Below are 16139 nucleotides of genomic sequence, written 5' to 3' on the forward strand. Positions count from 1 at the left end.
TAGGGATCTACGGTCCAACAAAAACTTGTCTTTTACCCAGCCTGGGTTTCAAGGGGCATGGCAGCAAATACCCACTCAATAAAATTTGCCGGTAACTGTCACGGGCTTAGCAATATGTGCGAGCCTTTCACGCATATAGATCAGTCCTTGAGTTGCCTTTCCATCATGATTGCGCAGATCAATCCGGCCATCTCAATATAGCAAGAGTACCTCCCCCCCGTTTCTGGCAGCAGCCGGGTAATAGAAGCTAGGATATGCCACTTAGAATTTGGGCCTAGACCACAATTTGAGCCGTCCGCTGTGCGGGTCAAGGCCGCGGTATGCAAGTACGTCCGGAGTTGGATTAGTGTGGGGTCTGTGGTCGGGATAAGGCAACTAACTGGACAGTAGGCAGCCATCCGATCTTCGCTGGATTGGTGACCAATGTCTGTCATGGGCAATGGAATTTGAACTTGATTGTTACTAAAACATACACAATTAATATGTGCAGATCTGTTATACACTCTAGGTATCATAAGGCATGCTTCTTGGGCCAAACACTATAAAGTGCATCGGCCCCCATTATATGGAATGATTTTCGATCGGCATCCGCAGGCAGCTGGTGGTTAGAAGTACCACTCAAATCCTTTGTTTGGCACTTCGAAAGTGGAGAGGTCGATATACACAGTACTGTCATAAATATTACAGACCGTTAGCGCTTTTCCCCTGCTGACTTTTCCCTAATTCAACTTGGCATCAGAGCAAGTACATGATGCTTCTTCATTGCAAAGATGTAAGACTCATGAGCACAGTGTATGTGCAAGGTGTCACAGGCAATGACAATCGCCCTGGAGATAGATCACGTACCGAGTTCATTTACATGTATGCGAGAATTTCAGGTTAAAGCTTTCTACTATCTGAAAATTTGATGGTGACTATTCGTAGCAGCCAAAACGGTTTCCTGTATGTAAATTGGATTCATTTACAGAGTCAGCCTAGTTATCGTGTGGATAGCTTATTCATCGTGCCACCTATGATAGACCGCTCATCCAGTAGCGCATATTAAGGAAGCACAAACACAACGCCATCCCCGAATACCTCCCAGCTGGTGATTGGTCCTGTGGGACGCCTCATTTACCCTTCAGTGTGCTTGCGGTATGATACGTCGTTCAGCCTGCGACTCGGCCTCCAATCAGCGTGTCTGTCCAGACACCCTGCCTCTATGTCGAGACTGCATGTCTTGTTGAGTTGGACACCAGTAGTACTTCTGTTTCGGTGCGTCCCTGCAGATCTCCTTTGTTTGTCTTTCCCACCCACTTTTTCCCCATTTCCGCGCTACCGTAGGTGGGTGCCACACACCGGGGGGGGGGGGGATTTACTCCCATTTTTGTCACCTGTATCATTCCTCATAGTTCTCACCCCCTTTGACATTTACCCTGCTTTCCTTCGAGTCATCACTATAAAGTATCAGTTCCCTCTATCCACATTCTGACTTCCTCATTCAGCTCCTTTATGCGCCTCTGGCCTTGTGATGCCTCGCCGTGGTTTTACTCTATTGCTAGTCGGGCAACTTCCTCTTACGCTAAGTAGCGGCTCACCTTCCCATAAACCTGGACCGGCGCTGTATCCCTCGGATCATGGGACATAGTGGTGGGCGCCGTCATTACTGCCTTTGGGAGCATTGCAACAAGGTATACCCTTTCTTCGGATCGTTTTCTGTTTCATCTTAGTCCCATCATCCATTACGCCAGACTAAATATCACGCTTACGGAAGCAGGTCTTCAACCGCAAAGCAGACCTGTGCAGGCACTACCGTATACATACCAATGAACGGCCGTATCATTGCACTGTCAAGGACTGCAATAAAAGTTTCATCCAGCGAAGTGCCTTGACGGTGCATTCGCGGATCCATACAGGAGAAAAACCTCATGTTTGTGAAGACAGAGAGTGCCGTGAAGCTTTCTCTGACGTACGTACTATATCCTCCTACCTTTGTCTCCTAGCGCTGACCGCCACGAGTCATCAAGTCTTGCCCGTCATCGGAAAATGCATACTGGAATTCGGCCATATATCTCTCAGGAGTCGACATGTAAACGAATGTAAGGATACAGTCAGTCATGGCTTCGCTGATTTTCTAACAATACGGAGGTTCCGCCGCAAGACGACTTTGACCAAGCATCAAGAAAGGTCCCATTCCTCACAAACCATAATTCCATCATCCTCAAGGAATGCAATTACCAAAGATTCAGATCCAGGCCAAGTTGCTATTCCCATCTCGAATGAACCGCATCTCTCAATTCAGCATGCAAAATTCCCTTATACACCGTCGCCGATTCATGACTCTCATGCCGTCCAGAGCCTGTACGTAGCACCAGCTCCCGTACAAGATCAAGCCCCGATTGTGACGCAGCCCATAATTGTCGCATCACCGGTCGACATACAACGTGCCCAGCAATATTGCATGTGGTTAGTGCGGCAGCCACATCATGGCCATGTGTACCAGGAATATCTGCCACTGGGATTTCAGCAACCCTATTGTAGTCTTCCAATTGCAGAATGCCCTTCGCTTATTGCAGGCGCCTCTTCCCTTTCTACGTCGCCCTCACCGCACGAAGCCACCTTGCGGGCAGCCGCAGAAGATATCCGAACTGCAGATATGCCTCGCACATGTTTCTAATGTTATGGAGACCCGGCAGGATCTGCTAACCGGCGTGTCAAGTAATACGCCTACTACAAGGGCCTGATACGATACTTCCGGGATGAACATTTGAATGACAGTTATTGTAATTACTGCAACGAACTAACATCCCATGACATGCATTGGCGGAGGTATGTTAAGGAGAAGCATTGCCTAAGTATCTGATACCGTGGGGAGCATCCCGGTGGTTTTCTTTAAGTGTATTTATATTTTTGTAAAGCAGGTATACTTTCCAGTAGCGGGCTGTGTTGAATAGAAACGAATTTATTGATAGAATGCTCTGGAGTAATGGCGCGCTGGGATATGATGGGATGAATTGATGGGTCTTTCGGTACGGCTTGCTGGGGGTTTCGAACTTTGCGTATCCTACTTCTAGAGATGATAGTGAGCCAGCTATGCTTTTCAAATGTCCTGTTATATCAGTAACTTCCTGAGGCCGGGATTGGCTGAGATAAGTCTGTGGTAGTATAACATATCGTCTAAAGCTACCGTAGTGGGCATTCTCATGCTCCAGGATATATATGAACTAGCAAACCATTCATATACATATGTTTTTAAAGCCCGAAATACCTCTCCAGGTCCATGACGGCAATTATTGTCAAGCCATGAATTTCGCCAAGAAAGCCCCTCAGATATTGAAAATCAAAATCAGCGTAGGCCTCTCGGTACTCGGAATCTTTTGTCCACTCCTTTGATGGGCCGCATAGCATCTAGTAGGCCAGTGCCTATTCTCTCGCCTTATAAGCCGCTTCCGAGCAGCCAGTTAGCCTTGGACACGTTTACTCCACGGTCTTCGCGTTTCTTAAGGTTACTACTTCTGAACGAATACATGTGCCCGCGCTAGCAAGTTACAGGCTAAGAACCCTCTCACACCAATCAGTATGCATGCTCTAGCCGCCACCAACAATTTTCTCTGCCTATCACACCTCATCTCAAGGTACATGACGTGTTCAATTAGAGTCAATGCGAGGGCCTGGGTAATTTGTAATTTCTTCGCTGTCATGAGGTTAAACCACTATAAACACAGCTCTTCCTCAGCAGTGCTAAGATCAAAGCTCTGTTTGAACGTGCGCAAGTGTTAGTCTTGTGGAAGTATTTTAATGCTTCATTTTTTATCCCAGATAGTTCTTTCTCAGTCCAACATGCCCCTTTGCGTTGACTGCGACCAACGGTTCCCTGATCAGCATTCTCTGAAACAGCACTTACAGTCACCTAGGCATCGATGTGACGAGTGCAACAGATTCTTTAAATCTGCTCGTTCAAAAGAACAGCATATACGGAGCTCGAATAATCACCGTACACAGACATCATGCGGTGCAGACAGTAGTACGCATCTACGGAGCTCACCGCACGAGCGCAAAAAGAGAATCCAACAGATGCAGGTGAAGATGATTGGAGCGGTCATTGATGATTCTGTTCCGCCGTATATTGGGATACCCCGAGGCACGGTCGAACCCGTCTTCAAGATGGCATGTCGCCTCCGATTTGCGAAACCCGACGTTGATATGCTGTTAGGCCGTATTGACACGCAGTTGGACCGTATGATCGTTTTGGCGCTCATTGAAGCTGCTCTTCGACTGCTGCCGCCCGACAACACCCCCGAAGGCAGAGCAGAGGCAAAAAAGAAAATGCAAAAGAAAATGGAGCAAGCAAGACTCCACGAAACAGCTTTTATCGACCAATTGCGATATTTTGGCTATCAGTTTTTGACAGAGAGAGAGCAGAAAGAAGTACAACTACATCCAACACCTGATATCCGGTTTCTGAGACCTATATCTATTCAGGGGCACCTGTGTCACTGGTTAGAATACAAAAGCTACTTCGGTTTCAAAGCGAATCCGTTCATTGCTTCGAAAAACAAGAAGCAACTCACAAAATATACATCTGAGCTAGGATCCGGCGCCGTTGTGTACAAGTTAGGGTTTGAGATTGACCACATACTTGTGGCTGGACTTCGTTCGTTTCGCGAGGCAGAAGTCTTACATTCTCTCGGCCGACAGTCTAGACTAAGTAAGTAGGGAAGGAAGTTTTGGTAGAGCCGTGGCCGGTATTTCTTCCTGTATATCTTGATGAATGTGAGATACTGAATAGTCACCGATCAACTGGAAAGCAACTTCATCAAACCTTCATAGACATTATCGTGGCGTCGACCAACCGGTGTTTGGACGTAAAGGGAAGTTGCTCTGTGATCTATTTATTCTCTCGCGCACGGGTCAATTTGTGATAATGTGTAGGTATGTATTTTTTACAATAAGATTACGTAGTAAGCCAATGCAGGTCAGCCAGAGAATGTCTGTAGGCATTGTTTGGTTGAGGGAAAGGGAACTCGGCAGAGCAATTTGAGATCATTTCTTTCAATTTCCATTTTGGAGCCATGACATATTCAGATACTGGAGGGCACGTGACGTAAGAAACCTGTGGGAAGCCAGATACTTTTGGATCCTTCAGGAACTTCCCTGCTCAGAGACTAGATGTGGAGTGCAACGCCCTCACTGTGCAACTCCTTTACCACCTTCATTGCGTTCAATAGCAATCAGACATTGCGATTCATTTGAAGCCGCAAATGTAGTCATATGCATAGGTAGACATCCGTCAGTGGAAGCGATCCAGTTCGACGACAAGGATGGAGGCCTCGCTATCGTCTTCGAACGGTTTCAGTCTCTGGGGCAGATACGCAAGGACATTGGGGTTGAAATTGCGGGTTTATTCGGGTACTCTGACCGTCCAACAATGGGTTACGGTGATTACCCTTTACACTATGTCTAGTATGCGGAGACTATCGAGGCAGTCACAGATACTCAACTCCCAGTAAGGAACTGGTCAAAGATCACTTATGCATGAAGATGACTCATGCTGCCTAGAAGTCTGCGCAGTTAGCCCCGTAAAACCTTAGAACGTATAGTCCTGCACCTTGCTTAATATGTCGATCATGATACTAGCAAACGGTTAGCAAAGGTTATCACGTGTTCTTGGTTAAGTTAGACCCTTACCAGGTTAGCATTTTCTTTGGCTGATACCATTCCTGATATATGGAAATAAACAAGCACCTTGGGACACTTTAAAGATGATTGTATCACTAGCGATTTAGAGGGTGAGTTCCATGCGACTGTCCTGAGACTGTCTTTTAGGTATCAGAGAGACCATGCAATCGCGAGCTGGTTGGAGAACGCACGCTTTCAATCACGGCGCATCCAAAAGATCCTACAGGATTATGTAGTGTGAAATATAGAAATCCTTATGGGTGATGCTGACTTTCGACAACTGCTGGACAAAATGCCATCCTTGGAGAAAGCCATTTCCCCGTTCAATGCGGGAATAATGGCTTGGCTCCATCAATACGATTAAACGCACTTCTAATTTGCCTGTATGTAGTTAGACGATTTTCGGGTTATTTTGAGGGAGTACCCCATTTCGACGCAAGAATTCTACACACTACAGGGCACGATCGTCCCCTTTGAGACTGCTTCCGGAACGTCACTTTAGCATCTTTGGTAGGTCGACGACACGACAACGCAGGCATGGGCCACGGTGACAAGGCCCACGGTACTAGCGCCGCAGTGACTTTGCCGTCGGACCGCAGCGGTAGAGACCGAGGAATAGTGAGGACACTGCGGGATGTACGTAGTGACCCAATTTGTCAGGTGACGAGGCCAATTAGCAAATCCTTAGGTATGGCAAAGCCGACTGCGGAGGGCTGATTCGTAACCAATGAGAATCCGCCCCACTAGGCCCCCAAGAGAAGGCGGTCTGTGCAATGATTGCTGGTTCGCGGGGTTGCCTAGGTTGCCTAAGACCTATATCTGGCTAAACTGGTTTATTGATAATTTGGGCCACAAGTCATGTGACCATACCCAGGCAGAAACATTTTCAGGTGTCAAAGATAATGTCTCAGGTCTTGAAAGGCAGGGCAGATCATCCGTCACGGGGCTTGCCAATATCTGCGAGCCCCATCGCATGCAAAACTGCTAGGCTGCCACTACATCACGGTTGCGCAAATTGACCAGGCTAGATCAATATGTCGAAAGCACCTCTCGGCCGTTTCTCGTAGCAGCCGGATGATAGCAACCGAGATTTCCATTACTTATGAAGCGTCTGATGACGTTGAGATGAATGTTGGGGGGCAGCCGCGGTGCGTACTGCATCATCTGAATATGCTCTAATTTTGGTCAATAAGTGGTCATAGTAGTCCTTACAGTCCTTCCTTTCGAGGAAGAGTTATCGTGCCTTGCACTACCACCCTGCCTACAGTAGAAACTATCCGTTTACCTACAATTCGTAGTGGCCCCCATACATCGAAACCTTGGTTATGGACTGCTACGGGCCAATGTGACTAACTGCCAAGATAATCGATTGCTTTCCACATAGCACAATAAAGTTCTAAATACGTTAGAAGCAACGTCCCGTCTCAGAAATTTGCCGGCAGTAAACGCCCTAGTATTTCGGAATTATATCGAGGGGGCGTGAGCGTGACGCTAGTGGGTTGTCTGGCCTCAAGAGGTACACACAGGCCATGCTTTCTTGACCTCCCTACTTGCTTGTTGCCTCACGCCCTAAAAACCATGTACTTATGTTAGCGATCGTGGTACATCAGGCGCATTCGTTATTTATATTCGTCGCACCATAATCTTCCATTATCGGAGTGGACAAAGTGCCAAAACCTTAGTTCGGTCTTGATGAGGGGGACGCTCAGGTCCTCAATGTTACTTGCTTATGTTGTTGGTATATATATATCTAAGCCTCTTTCACGACTGGTACTTGCTTTCATACATGCCTCCTGAACTTGGTTCATCAGAAACTGGACCGAGAGCATCCTTCTGAACCCGTCTGCTCATCTCTTTTGTACCAGAAGATGTAGCCTCTCCATTTACTTTACCTCACGTTTTGATTCTACACCTATTACAAACTCAAGGTTCTTGACGAACATCTACTTGATATACCTCTTCCAGGAGATGCGACAAAACCGGCACGTAAGGACTCAAACAATCGAAAAGGCAAAGGCATCGCGTTGGGAGCACTTTTTTGACAAGGCCGGGGAAGGCAAAGCAGTGAAAGCCTCCACTTACATGAAATCATGAGAGGAGTGGGGGCATAGCGAGAGCACGAAGAGACGGGATTAGCCTGGAAACGTCAAGTCAGAAAATCAGCCTCTTACTTAGTCTGAAGGCACACATATATACCTGCACGATTTTGATATTAGCTTTCATCGCTTTATGATAAACTACTGACAGAAGAAGACAAAATCTTTTCCACCTTCTTTTGTGGCGTATCTTCCATTGCTGCCAGTTATATGAAACTGTATATTTGTCGCGTGCGGATATCTGTCCTTGCACCTTCACCCTCTCTCCCATACATTTAGCTTTCTTTCTCTATTCCTTTTAATAAAACAGGCGACAATGATTTCTTCCCAAATACCTATCTGGTAGTCCACCAGACCTTTCCCTTCAAGACCATCACAGATAAGTATAAGAGTGTCCCCTAAGTCCTCAAGTAGGTCAATGTCTGTAGCCTTGGTAAAGGCTATCCAGCAAAGATTGTACGTTTTCCAGAATTCGTGTACTGTCAATTCACCCGGCCCCTTTTGCTGGATGTATTGTTTGTAATCAAACTGTAGATCTGGGTAATATCTAGCATGATGACTATAGAGGCTGGCACTCTCTATCGATTTTAATAGTGAAGCTGCAGCGTGGAAGTCAAGGTTCCCTATACAGCTGTGTATCCCGTCCATAATACTTATAATATCGCATTCATGTTCGACATCGGATATATTTGGGTAATTCGGCAGCAGGGAACGTGCGGTCAGGGATTCAGAATGCGTGAGGAGGGGCTCAGTGGCATATGATAATTGCTCTTTGGACCTATGATTTCTAATTAGTAGCTAGTTCGAACAGGGTTCGTTCTTGAGAGCATGAATACCGGACTGGTTGTTCAGTCGCAAAGGGAAGTTGTGCTTGGGTATTGGAATGCCAGACCGGTGGCTCAGTTGCAGGTAAGAAAGGAGTGAACTGCAAGGCCACTGGCTCGGTCGCAAAGGGAAGTCGAGCGTGGGACCTAGGGTGCCAGGCTGTTGTCTCGGCTGCCAGTGGAAATAGACTGGATTGCGAGAACACTGGCTCGGTCACAAGATGTACTTGATCAAGGGCGCCGGGATGCCAGGCTGTTGACCCGAGGTTATATAAAGCTGCTCGTGCGGTTCTTTGACTCGGGGCGAGTTGAGACATTTTGGTACTCCACGTATTGATGCCTGTCACTTCCCTTCTGACCAACCTACTTTAGATAGGACAAAGAGACTAACGTGGAATTAAGAGACATATCATAAAAAGTGATAGACTTCCGACTTTTGAGCAGAGTATATAATATTAGTATTAAGGAATATTCTGATTGGGAAAAGGTCCCATCCTTTGTCCTTTTCCTAAATTTTGCGTAATTCGAGTGATCCGTGTTAGGTTTTCATAGATCGGCCCTTACCCGGCGTCGTCCCAGTGCATCATCATTAATAATCTTACAATTCGGGCCTGTTTCTTACCCATTCTGTAATCACGGGCCATCCAAGGTCCGGGTCATCCTCGGCGAAGGCCGATCAGACTTGAGATATGCAAGGCGTGATAGTCAAGTGGTTTCTCCTTTGGTAATTACGAAACAGCTAGGGTTCATTATCATATTATTAATGGAAATACAGTATCAGTATATCATCTGGTTGCAACCATCCTGTTTCCATTGCTTACGTTCAGGGTAGGGTACTACGTAGCAACCTGGGCCAGGGTGCCGCAGACGGCCGAGTCAGATGGGCAAACTTGGTACTTGTTCGGTCTACCTACTCCGTGTATGTGCGGCTGGTCGTACTATGTAAAGGCAAATTGAATGCACCCATATTCGAGAATCCGCCCCACAATATAGACTCAAAAACCAAGTGACCCCCAATCATGGTAGGTGATAGGTAACCCTGGCTAGGGTATCATTCTTTCTTGCCCCTTTCTTTCTTCCCTTTACCTAACAAACGCCGACCTGGTCAAAACCACCGCTGAAAACACTTTACATACGGGTAGGGGAATCGGAATAAATGCCTGTCTCCATAGAAGTTATAAACATCTGATATGTCTTTGCATACAGTTCCCATTTTCCACGTATCAATGAACTTGCATGCAATGTCTCGGGACATCGATGCCTTATCTCGTCGCCCAGTCTTTTAATACTGGGGTATGAAATCTCACCAAGGCGATCAACAACCGGAAGAAGGAATGGAGCTACTCCAGGCTCCGCAAGCTCGCTTGCGAGAGCCTGGATCTTTCCACCCCGATTTAGTATAGCTCGTGTACTCTCCTCGTCATAGCGGTATTTAGACGCAAAGGCACTCTGCATTCCACCACGGAAGCCTTCGCGATAGATAGTTTCCCAGAATTTATTATTGTCTTTTCTGGTATTAAAATCTGGGTAATCCTTGAAATACTGCCAGGTCTTCGCTTGGACATCCAGCAAATAACGAAGCTTCTCAGACTTGGGGGTTTTTCTGAAGATTTTACTCGGTGGGTTGCTTGCAAAGATGTCCTCGAATCGATCGCCATTAAGGAAACGAATCATTTGTTGTTCCTCGTTGCGCAGGGTATTGATAACCTGCGTAATTGTGTTCCAGTCTTTCCGGAAAGGTGGGTTGAACTCCGTGTTTGGATTAGAGAGATGTGGATCACTGCTGTGCTCCATTGTTCTAAGGCTCTGGTATCCCTGATCCTGGACTGGTAGTACAGGACTGCAAAGTATCTGGAGTCTCTTATGTTCAGGGATACGTCGTAAGAACGGGGCAACCAATGATTCAAACTTAATGTCGCTTCGCGTAAGGTTCGCCTGGCTGTCGGAGTAGCCCATGCATACGAAATCACACGGGCTTTTACCCGGACTAAATCGAACCAGTGTGCCTGCCTGGATAACCAAAACCCGATTATAGCCGACTGAAATTGGTTCCCACCTTGATCCAGACCGATCTGTATCCGGCTGGAACCAATCATATACCCGATGTTCATCCCAAGCAAAGGAGCCAGAGCATATTTCGAAGAATCCATTCCCACTACAGAGCTCTTCAGCGAGTGGCCGAAATAGGACAACAAGCCGAGATTTCTTGTCACTGGGAGTACCAATGACAAAGGTCTGCGGCTGAGTGCTCTCACCGTCGTAACGGACAATTCTCGGCTCTATGTAATGTTTATTTTGCTCCTTTCCCAAATAGAAGAGCAGGGACTAAAAATACTCAGTATGTTTTAGACAAGATTAATACAACATGCATAAAAGGATAACATACCGAAGCTCCTCGATGCATGTGGTCGCGGACTAAAGTGGAGAACTTTGAATCGGGATTTCGCCATACTGTGAAGTTTCCAATTATCGTTGGTCTTTCCCCCTTTTGAGCAGTCCTTAAATCTCTGATGGATTTTTCAGATGGCGATGATACCCCTTCAAGGAAACTATATCCACCTTCCTCCATATTGAGTTGAGTCTAAAGGTGTTGTATGTTTGTAATACTGCGGAGAGATTCGTTTGGCTCTATTGTGGTGTGAGCGGGGTAGGCACGTGATCTAACATAACACCCAGGAAGTAGGACTGCATAGCACCGGCCAATAGTATATGAGGGGGTGATAACGTAGATCAGGGATGTCATCTGCTTATCAAAGCATGCTACATCTTAGCCAGAAGCGTATAAACTCAATTATACGCTATATGTAATATAAAAGGGCCATATAACGTTCAGTGAATCTTCGTCCGATATCCTGTCACGTAGTAGTTTAAATTCTATCTTCACTGTAGAGTGGGGCTGTTCTGGACTCTACATAGCTGGAGGTAATAATACTAAGGACTACCGCCCATAAGGCCTGGATTTCTTCTACATGCCCCGACCCTGTCCTCGCCCAAGCCTTTATTCTTTCATCTTCAATGAGCCAATAAGACTCATCAGGAACCCATGAGCCTAAGGCTCATTTGGAGATGTAAGAAGTGTCCCACATGAGTTACATGATTTTCTAATAGTAGATCTTCTAGCTTAGCGAACCTATAGGGGATGACTACAAAGAACGGGAAACACGATGTGGTCGAGAATATCCTCAGAAACATGGCGACCGACACCCCTGGCCTATCGTTGAGGTATACTTTTCTACTTTGGTATTCCTCTCACATCAATAGAACATTACTGATTATAACAGTATGAAGGGTCGCGGCAATGTAAGTCTAACTTACTCTTATTCTTGATACTGATCTGATTGTGGAAAGGCGAACAAGCCTCTCTATTTCAAGATCTAGAGCAGTGTAGACAACACTCTTCGATCATACCACGAACGGGTTATGTGCTTGATCTGAGAACTGGCCTTGGTCTGTGGGCAATGTCCTTTGGTATGGCTCTCATCTCTGCCACTGAAGCCTTACAACTAATCCCGGTTATAGCTGACAAGAACCCTGGTTGCCGGGTAAATCATGATTGATCCCATGTCAATAATGACCAAGCTGATTGGAAAAGGTTGTTGGCTTTGATTTTGTGTATATGCAGCCTTCGGAGTATGTTTGTGGCATAATGATCTAGTCTTGGACTAACTTATCCATAGGGTACCCTTGAACTGTGAGTTTTACATTATCGATCTTACACAACCTGACTGGTGGGAAGCATACGTGGATGTTAGCCTCGTGCATATCAATGACCTCGGCGGTGACATCTCACTGCTGAAATGTCTATTGGCTGGAGCATTTAGGTATGTATAGGAGGCTATGTTTACATACCCAGCTAACCAAAGTTCATTACAGATGCTGTATGCCATGTGGAGTGGTCGAGCTTCACGGAATCACACTCGATCTTTACAACCGAAAAGGCCCGGCTTATAGTTTCTACAAAGATCTACAGACAGCCTACTATAAAGATGAAAGACAGCTCAGTTTACCTGAACGGTATGACAGTGAACTATCAAATCATGGCTTTATCAATGTGGCTTCGCATCAGTATAGGATTCCTTTAAAGTCGGAATACTCTACCCATTTACAAAAGAGGTTCCTAAAGACCTGGCTCGATGGTCTAGAGGCCCTCGCCCTTGATTTGATGACGAAACATCTGGGATGGACACGCGAAAGAACATTACTTGAATGCGCGTTGACACGTGAGGAGCTTCACAATGGAATCGATGGCTTCCTAACTATGTAAGTACCCCCTCTTACGGTCACTTCTCATATCAACTGAAGATAAGCCTGGACAGATGGAATGTACATGGGTCGCGGCCATAGATCGTGATGTCAGCCTCTGAGGGCTCCAGGCCGGGTATTTTCGATCATGAAAGTGGTGCGATAGAAGTATTTATGGCCACAACTTGTTGCATCATCTTGTTCATGGCAGTTTCGATGTTTAGTTTGTTTGATGAGCTATGCAATATCGCTGTTCTGCAATCCCTATTTCGGGTTCCAGGCATTCTTTCTGTTGAAGTGTCATACCTGGCAAATTATAAAACTCATTCTGCAGAAGAGTTATCGTTACTCATATAACATCTATATGGACCTTGAATGTGGCACGTGTCAACGTATTTCCGAGTACAGAAGATCCATCCGCCGGGAGCGGCGCACAGGAGCCGTGTTCCCATCTCACATCCTTCTAGTCCACCTAACCGTCGAACTATTTGCGATTTGAGTGCACCCGAGAACTTAGTACGGTTGCATCCTTCATGTCAATCTTGCCACCTAGCTCCGCGGAACGGGAAGATTTGCTACTCATTACTCTCAGCAGCACTTATCTTTAACCATGGACAGTGCACCTAACCGGCCTCTCATTGATGATCAAAGGACAGTCTACCTATCGCACTTGCTGTGATAATTCAAACGTATACTCACTACCAGCTCTTTAAGAATCTCCAAGGTCATTGTTTTATTTCACTCAATAACAGCCATAACACTATTTCAATGGTGCCAGGTGATGTGAGCTTCTCTTCCTTGGCAGACAATTCCAAAATGGATGGGGCTGAAGTCTGTACCAATGCTAAGCAGCGCATGGCGAAACGACGAACTCACGCTTGCTTTAACTGTCACAATCGCAAAGTCAGGGCAATGAATCATCCATTCTGTTGCAGGTACTCAGAAGAGCTATGAACTTACTGAATGGTCAAAACATCTATACAAAACCAAGTTTAATCTATCCTGTGCTATTCATACAAGTGATCTGGTCGGCATTGAGTGATCGACTGAAGTCATGCAGTTCTTGTTCCGTATTAGGAGAATCTGGCATGTGTAGATATGTTATTAGCGACCAAGACCGGGACTTACCCGACACTTCGGAATTCTTTGAAAATATACAGCAAGAAGAAATCATACTTCAAGCTCAGCTTACAGAGATAGAATGGCTAGCGAAGTTTCCTTGCACTGAAGCTACACAGAAAGGTAAGATCAAGACCAGAGCATTATGGCATCACGGTGGTTAATAATTGGCTCAATGAATCCACCGAACGGTGTACACCGCGGAGCTTATAGTACTATGCTATCAGCTGCGCCTATCGGATGGCTCACAGCGTCCGACGGTTGGGAATTTTGAACAATGGGCCCAGAACCGTGCAACGAACAGAGAAATGGCGCAGCAGTCCGCCTCGCAGAGGGCGCAGTTCGCGACAAGAGATCGGGCCCTAACTGATACCCGGTCTCGAAAAAGAGTTTTCTTTTGCGGGAAATCACTCAACAGATGCCTTGTAGTGACGCAGGGGCAAGCACTAAGTGACGTCCATTTGTTCGAGAAGACCATGCTCCTCCATTGGTAAGCATATAAATACAAGCGATGATATATTTGTCAATATCAGCTACGCTTATTGAACACGTGTTCGCTAGAGCGATCTGATACTAGCCGAGATTGGTCAAGAATAATCACCTAAAATTGTGATCAACAGATCAGAAACTTCCAAGTTCTCGTGTAACCCCAGCATGGTCCAGTACCCGGCATCTTCGGGCATGATGGCGCCAATCATGGGTCCAAATCGCACAGAGACCCCTTAGACATGAAGCATAACAACGGCGGACAGCGACAGCCCGAGGACTCGCAGCAGGAGTGGAGGCGTGTTGCTATGGGCAATGAGATAGACCATGCCAGATGCAACAATGACCCTCCAGGCGCCCGCCCAGCAGGCCCATCATATACTGGCCGGAGTATAGGCCGGCTGAGGCCTAGATGCTGCGGTGACCCCAAGTGTCCAGATCCCAGGGTTCTGTTGTCTTAACGAGAAATAACGAGGGGGAGAAAAAAAAATAAAAAAAAAAAGGATTTCAAACGATATTGATACAATGGTAGGTGGGTCTAATGAGGGAATTTATCTTCGGCCCATACTATCGCTCAATGTCGTCTGGCTTCCTATTGTAGGAAAGAGGGACGTCAGCTGACTAATAACTAACTAGCTAGTGAACGTAAACAACGGTTTGGCGGCCCATCCTGCTATCCCATATAGAAGATGTCTTTTTGATATTATTATATCTCAGCCAATACTAGACTTGAGAAGCTCTAACTTACATATACAGTATATATATAAGAGTAGATAACTCATAATCCTTTTCGGATTTTCATAATTCTCCTTCATATGGAATATATTGAACCTTTATTAAAGACAGATAGACTACAGATAATGTAATATAATATACTACTAAGTATATTTAAAGAGATTTTCAAATAGTATCTGATAGTTCTTTATATCATTTGTAGTCTGTATATAAAAATTGATTTTGCTCAGACTTCTGATGGTTAAGATATCTTCTGCTTGGAAAACGATCGTTTGTATAGGATTACCAGATAGGCCGCCCAACCGTTGATTTGTTATTGGCATTGCTGAGTCGGCCCTTTGAGCTGCTTGAGTTTTCAGTATCGCATCTCTTACGGGCAGGATGGCTATCTAGCCTACAGCGGTGCCGCCGCATGTGGCCCCATCTCGCATAGTGCCTTGGAGTCTCATGCTAATGTAGCAGCAGACTAATAGACTGCATTAGCTTTATGCTTTCGACAATGGTTCCTGGCGACCTCCATGGCGGCGTGTCCGCACTGTAGGTGTGGTGCTAAAAGTGATCAAGTACCCACCCAGTCTCGCAGCCAACCGGTCCTGACGGTTGTTTCCTGGCGCCAGGTGCTGCTGGTTCCGCCAGCTACCAGTTCTCCATGGTGAGTTGTCCAGCACTGAAAGGCTAAGTCCACATATATTGAGCAACCCCTATCTCTCTGCCGGGCAGGTGGGATTGCCACCGGTGTGGACCCGCCAGGGCATGGAGGGGTTTTCACAAGGCTAGCGAGGCGGATCTTTGGGAATGTTACACACATGCAGGATGGTACTTCGTCATAAGATATTTTAGACGTCAATTCTACGTGCCCTGCCTAGTGTATGCAGGTAAAACAAGAGGTATGCACCGCACAAAAATAGGCCATACCTCCCTCCTTGATCAAGGTCAGGGTGCTTGGCTAAGAATATCTTACAAAGTCGGAATCACATCG

The 16139-nt window shown here is 46.2% G+C and overlaps 5 protein-coding genes across 5 annotated transcripts; 3 read left to right on the top strand and 2 right to left on the bottom strand.

Annotated features, from left to right (window-relative positions):
- Positions 1-1616: 1616 nt before the first annotated feature.
- AKAW2_31531S (C2H2-type zinc finger protein) lies at positions 1617-2656 on the top strand (the record flags this gene model as incomplete). Its single annotated transcript, XM_041688166.1, has 4 exons — positions 1617-1670; positions 1757-1948; positions 1999-2078; positions 2128-2656. The coding sequence occupies 4 exons, from the start codon at positions 1617-1619 to the stop codon at positions 2654-2656; spliced, it is 855 nt and encodes a 284-aa protein (XP_041541978.1).
- Positions 2657-4053: 1397 nt separating this feature from the next.
- On the top strand, positions 4054-4695 carry AKAW2_31532S (uncharacterized protein; the record flags this gene model as incomplete). Its single annotated transcript, XM_041688167.1, has 1 exon — positions 4054-4695. One exon carries the CDS (start codon positions 4054-4056, stop codon positions 4693-4695), a length of 642 nt encoding a protein of 213 aa, XP_041541979.1.
- Positions 4696-8009: 3314 nt separating this feature from the next.
- Positions 8010-8895, bottom strand: AKAW2_31533A (uncharacterized protein; the record flags this gene model as incomplete). Its single annotated transcript, XM_041688169.1, has 2 exons — positions 8010-8532; positions 8591-8895. The coding sequence occupies 2 exons, from the start codon at positions 8893-8895 to the stop codon at positions 8010-8012; spliced, it is 828 nt and encodes a 275-aa protein (XP_041541980.1).
- An 811-nt stretch (positions 8896-9706) lies between these two features.
- AKAW2_31534A (uncharacterized protein) lies at positions 9707-11147 on the bottom strand (the record flags this gene model as incomplete). The annotated part of the gene is made up of 2 exons (XM_041688170.1): positions 9707-10903; positions 10965-11147. The coding sequence occupies 2 exons, from the start codon at positions 11145-11147 to the stop codon at positions 9707-9709; spliced, it is 1380 nt and encodes a 459-aa protein (XP_041541981.1).
- An 889-nt stretch (positions 11148-12036) lies between these two features.
- Positions 12037-12842, top strand: AKAW2_31535S (uncharacterized protein; the record flags this gene model as incomplete). Its single annotated transcript, XM_041688171.1, has 5 exons — positions 12037-12046; positions 12098-12120; positions 12171-12208; positions 12256-12399; positions 12452-12842. The coding sequence occupies 5 exons, from the start codon at positions 12037-12039 to the stop codon at positions 12840-12842; spliced, it is 606 nt and encodes a 201-aa protein (XP_041541982.1).
- Positions 12843-16139: the final 3297 nt, after the last annotated feature.

Source organism: Aspergillus luchuensis, chromosome 3, assembly GCF_016861625.1.
Source record: "Aspergillus luchuensis IFO 4308 DNA, chromosome 3, nearly complete sequence".
NCBI classification, from domain to species: domain Eukaryota; kingdom Fungi; phylum Ascomycota; class Eurotiomycetes; order Eurotiales; family Aspergillaceae; genus Aspergillus; species Aspergillus luchuensis.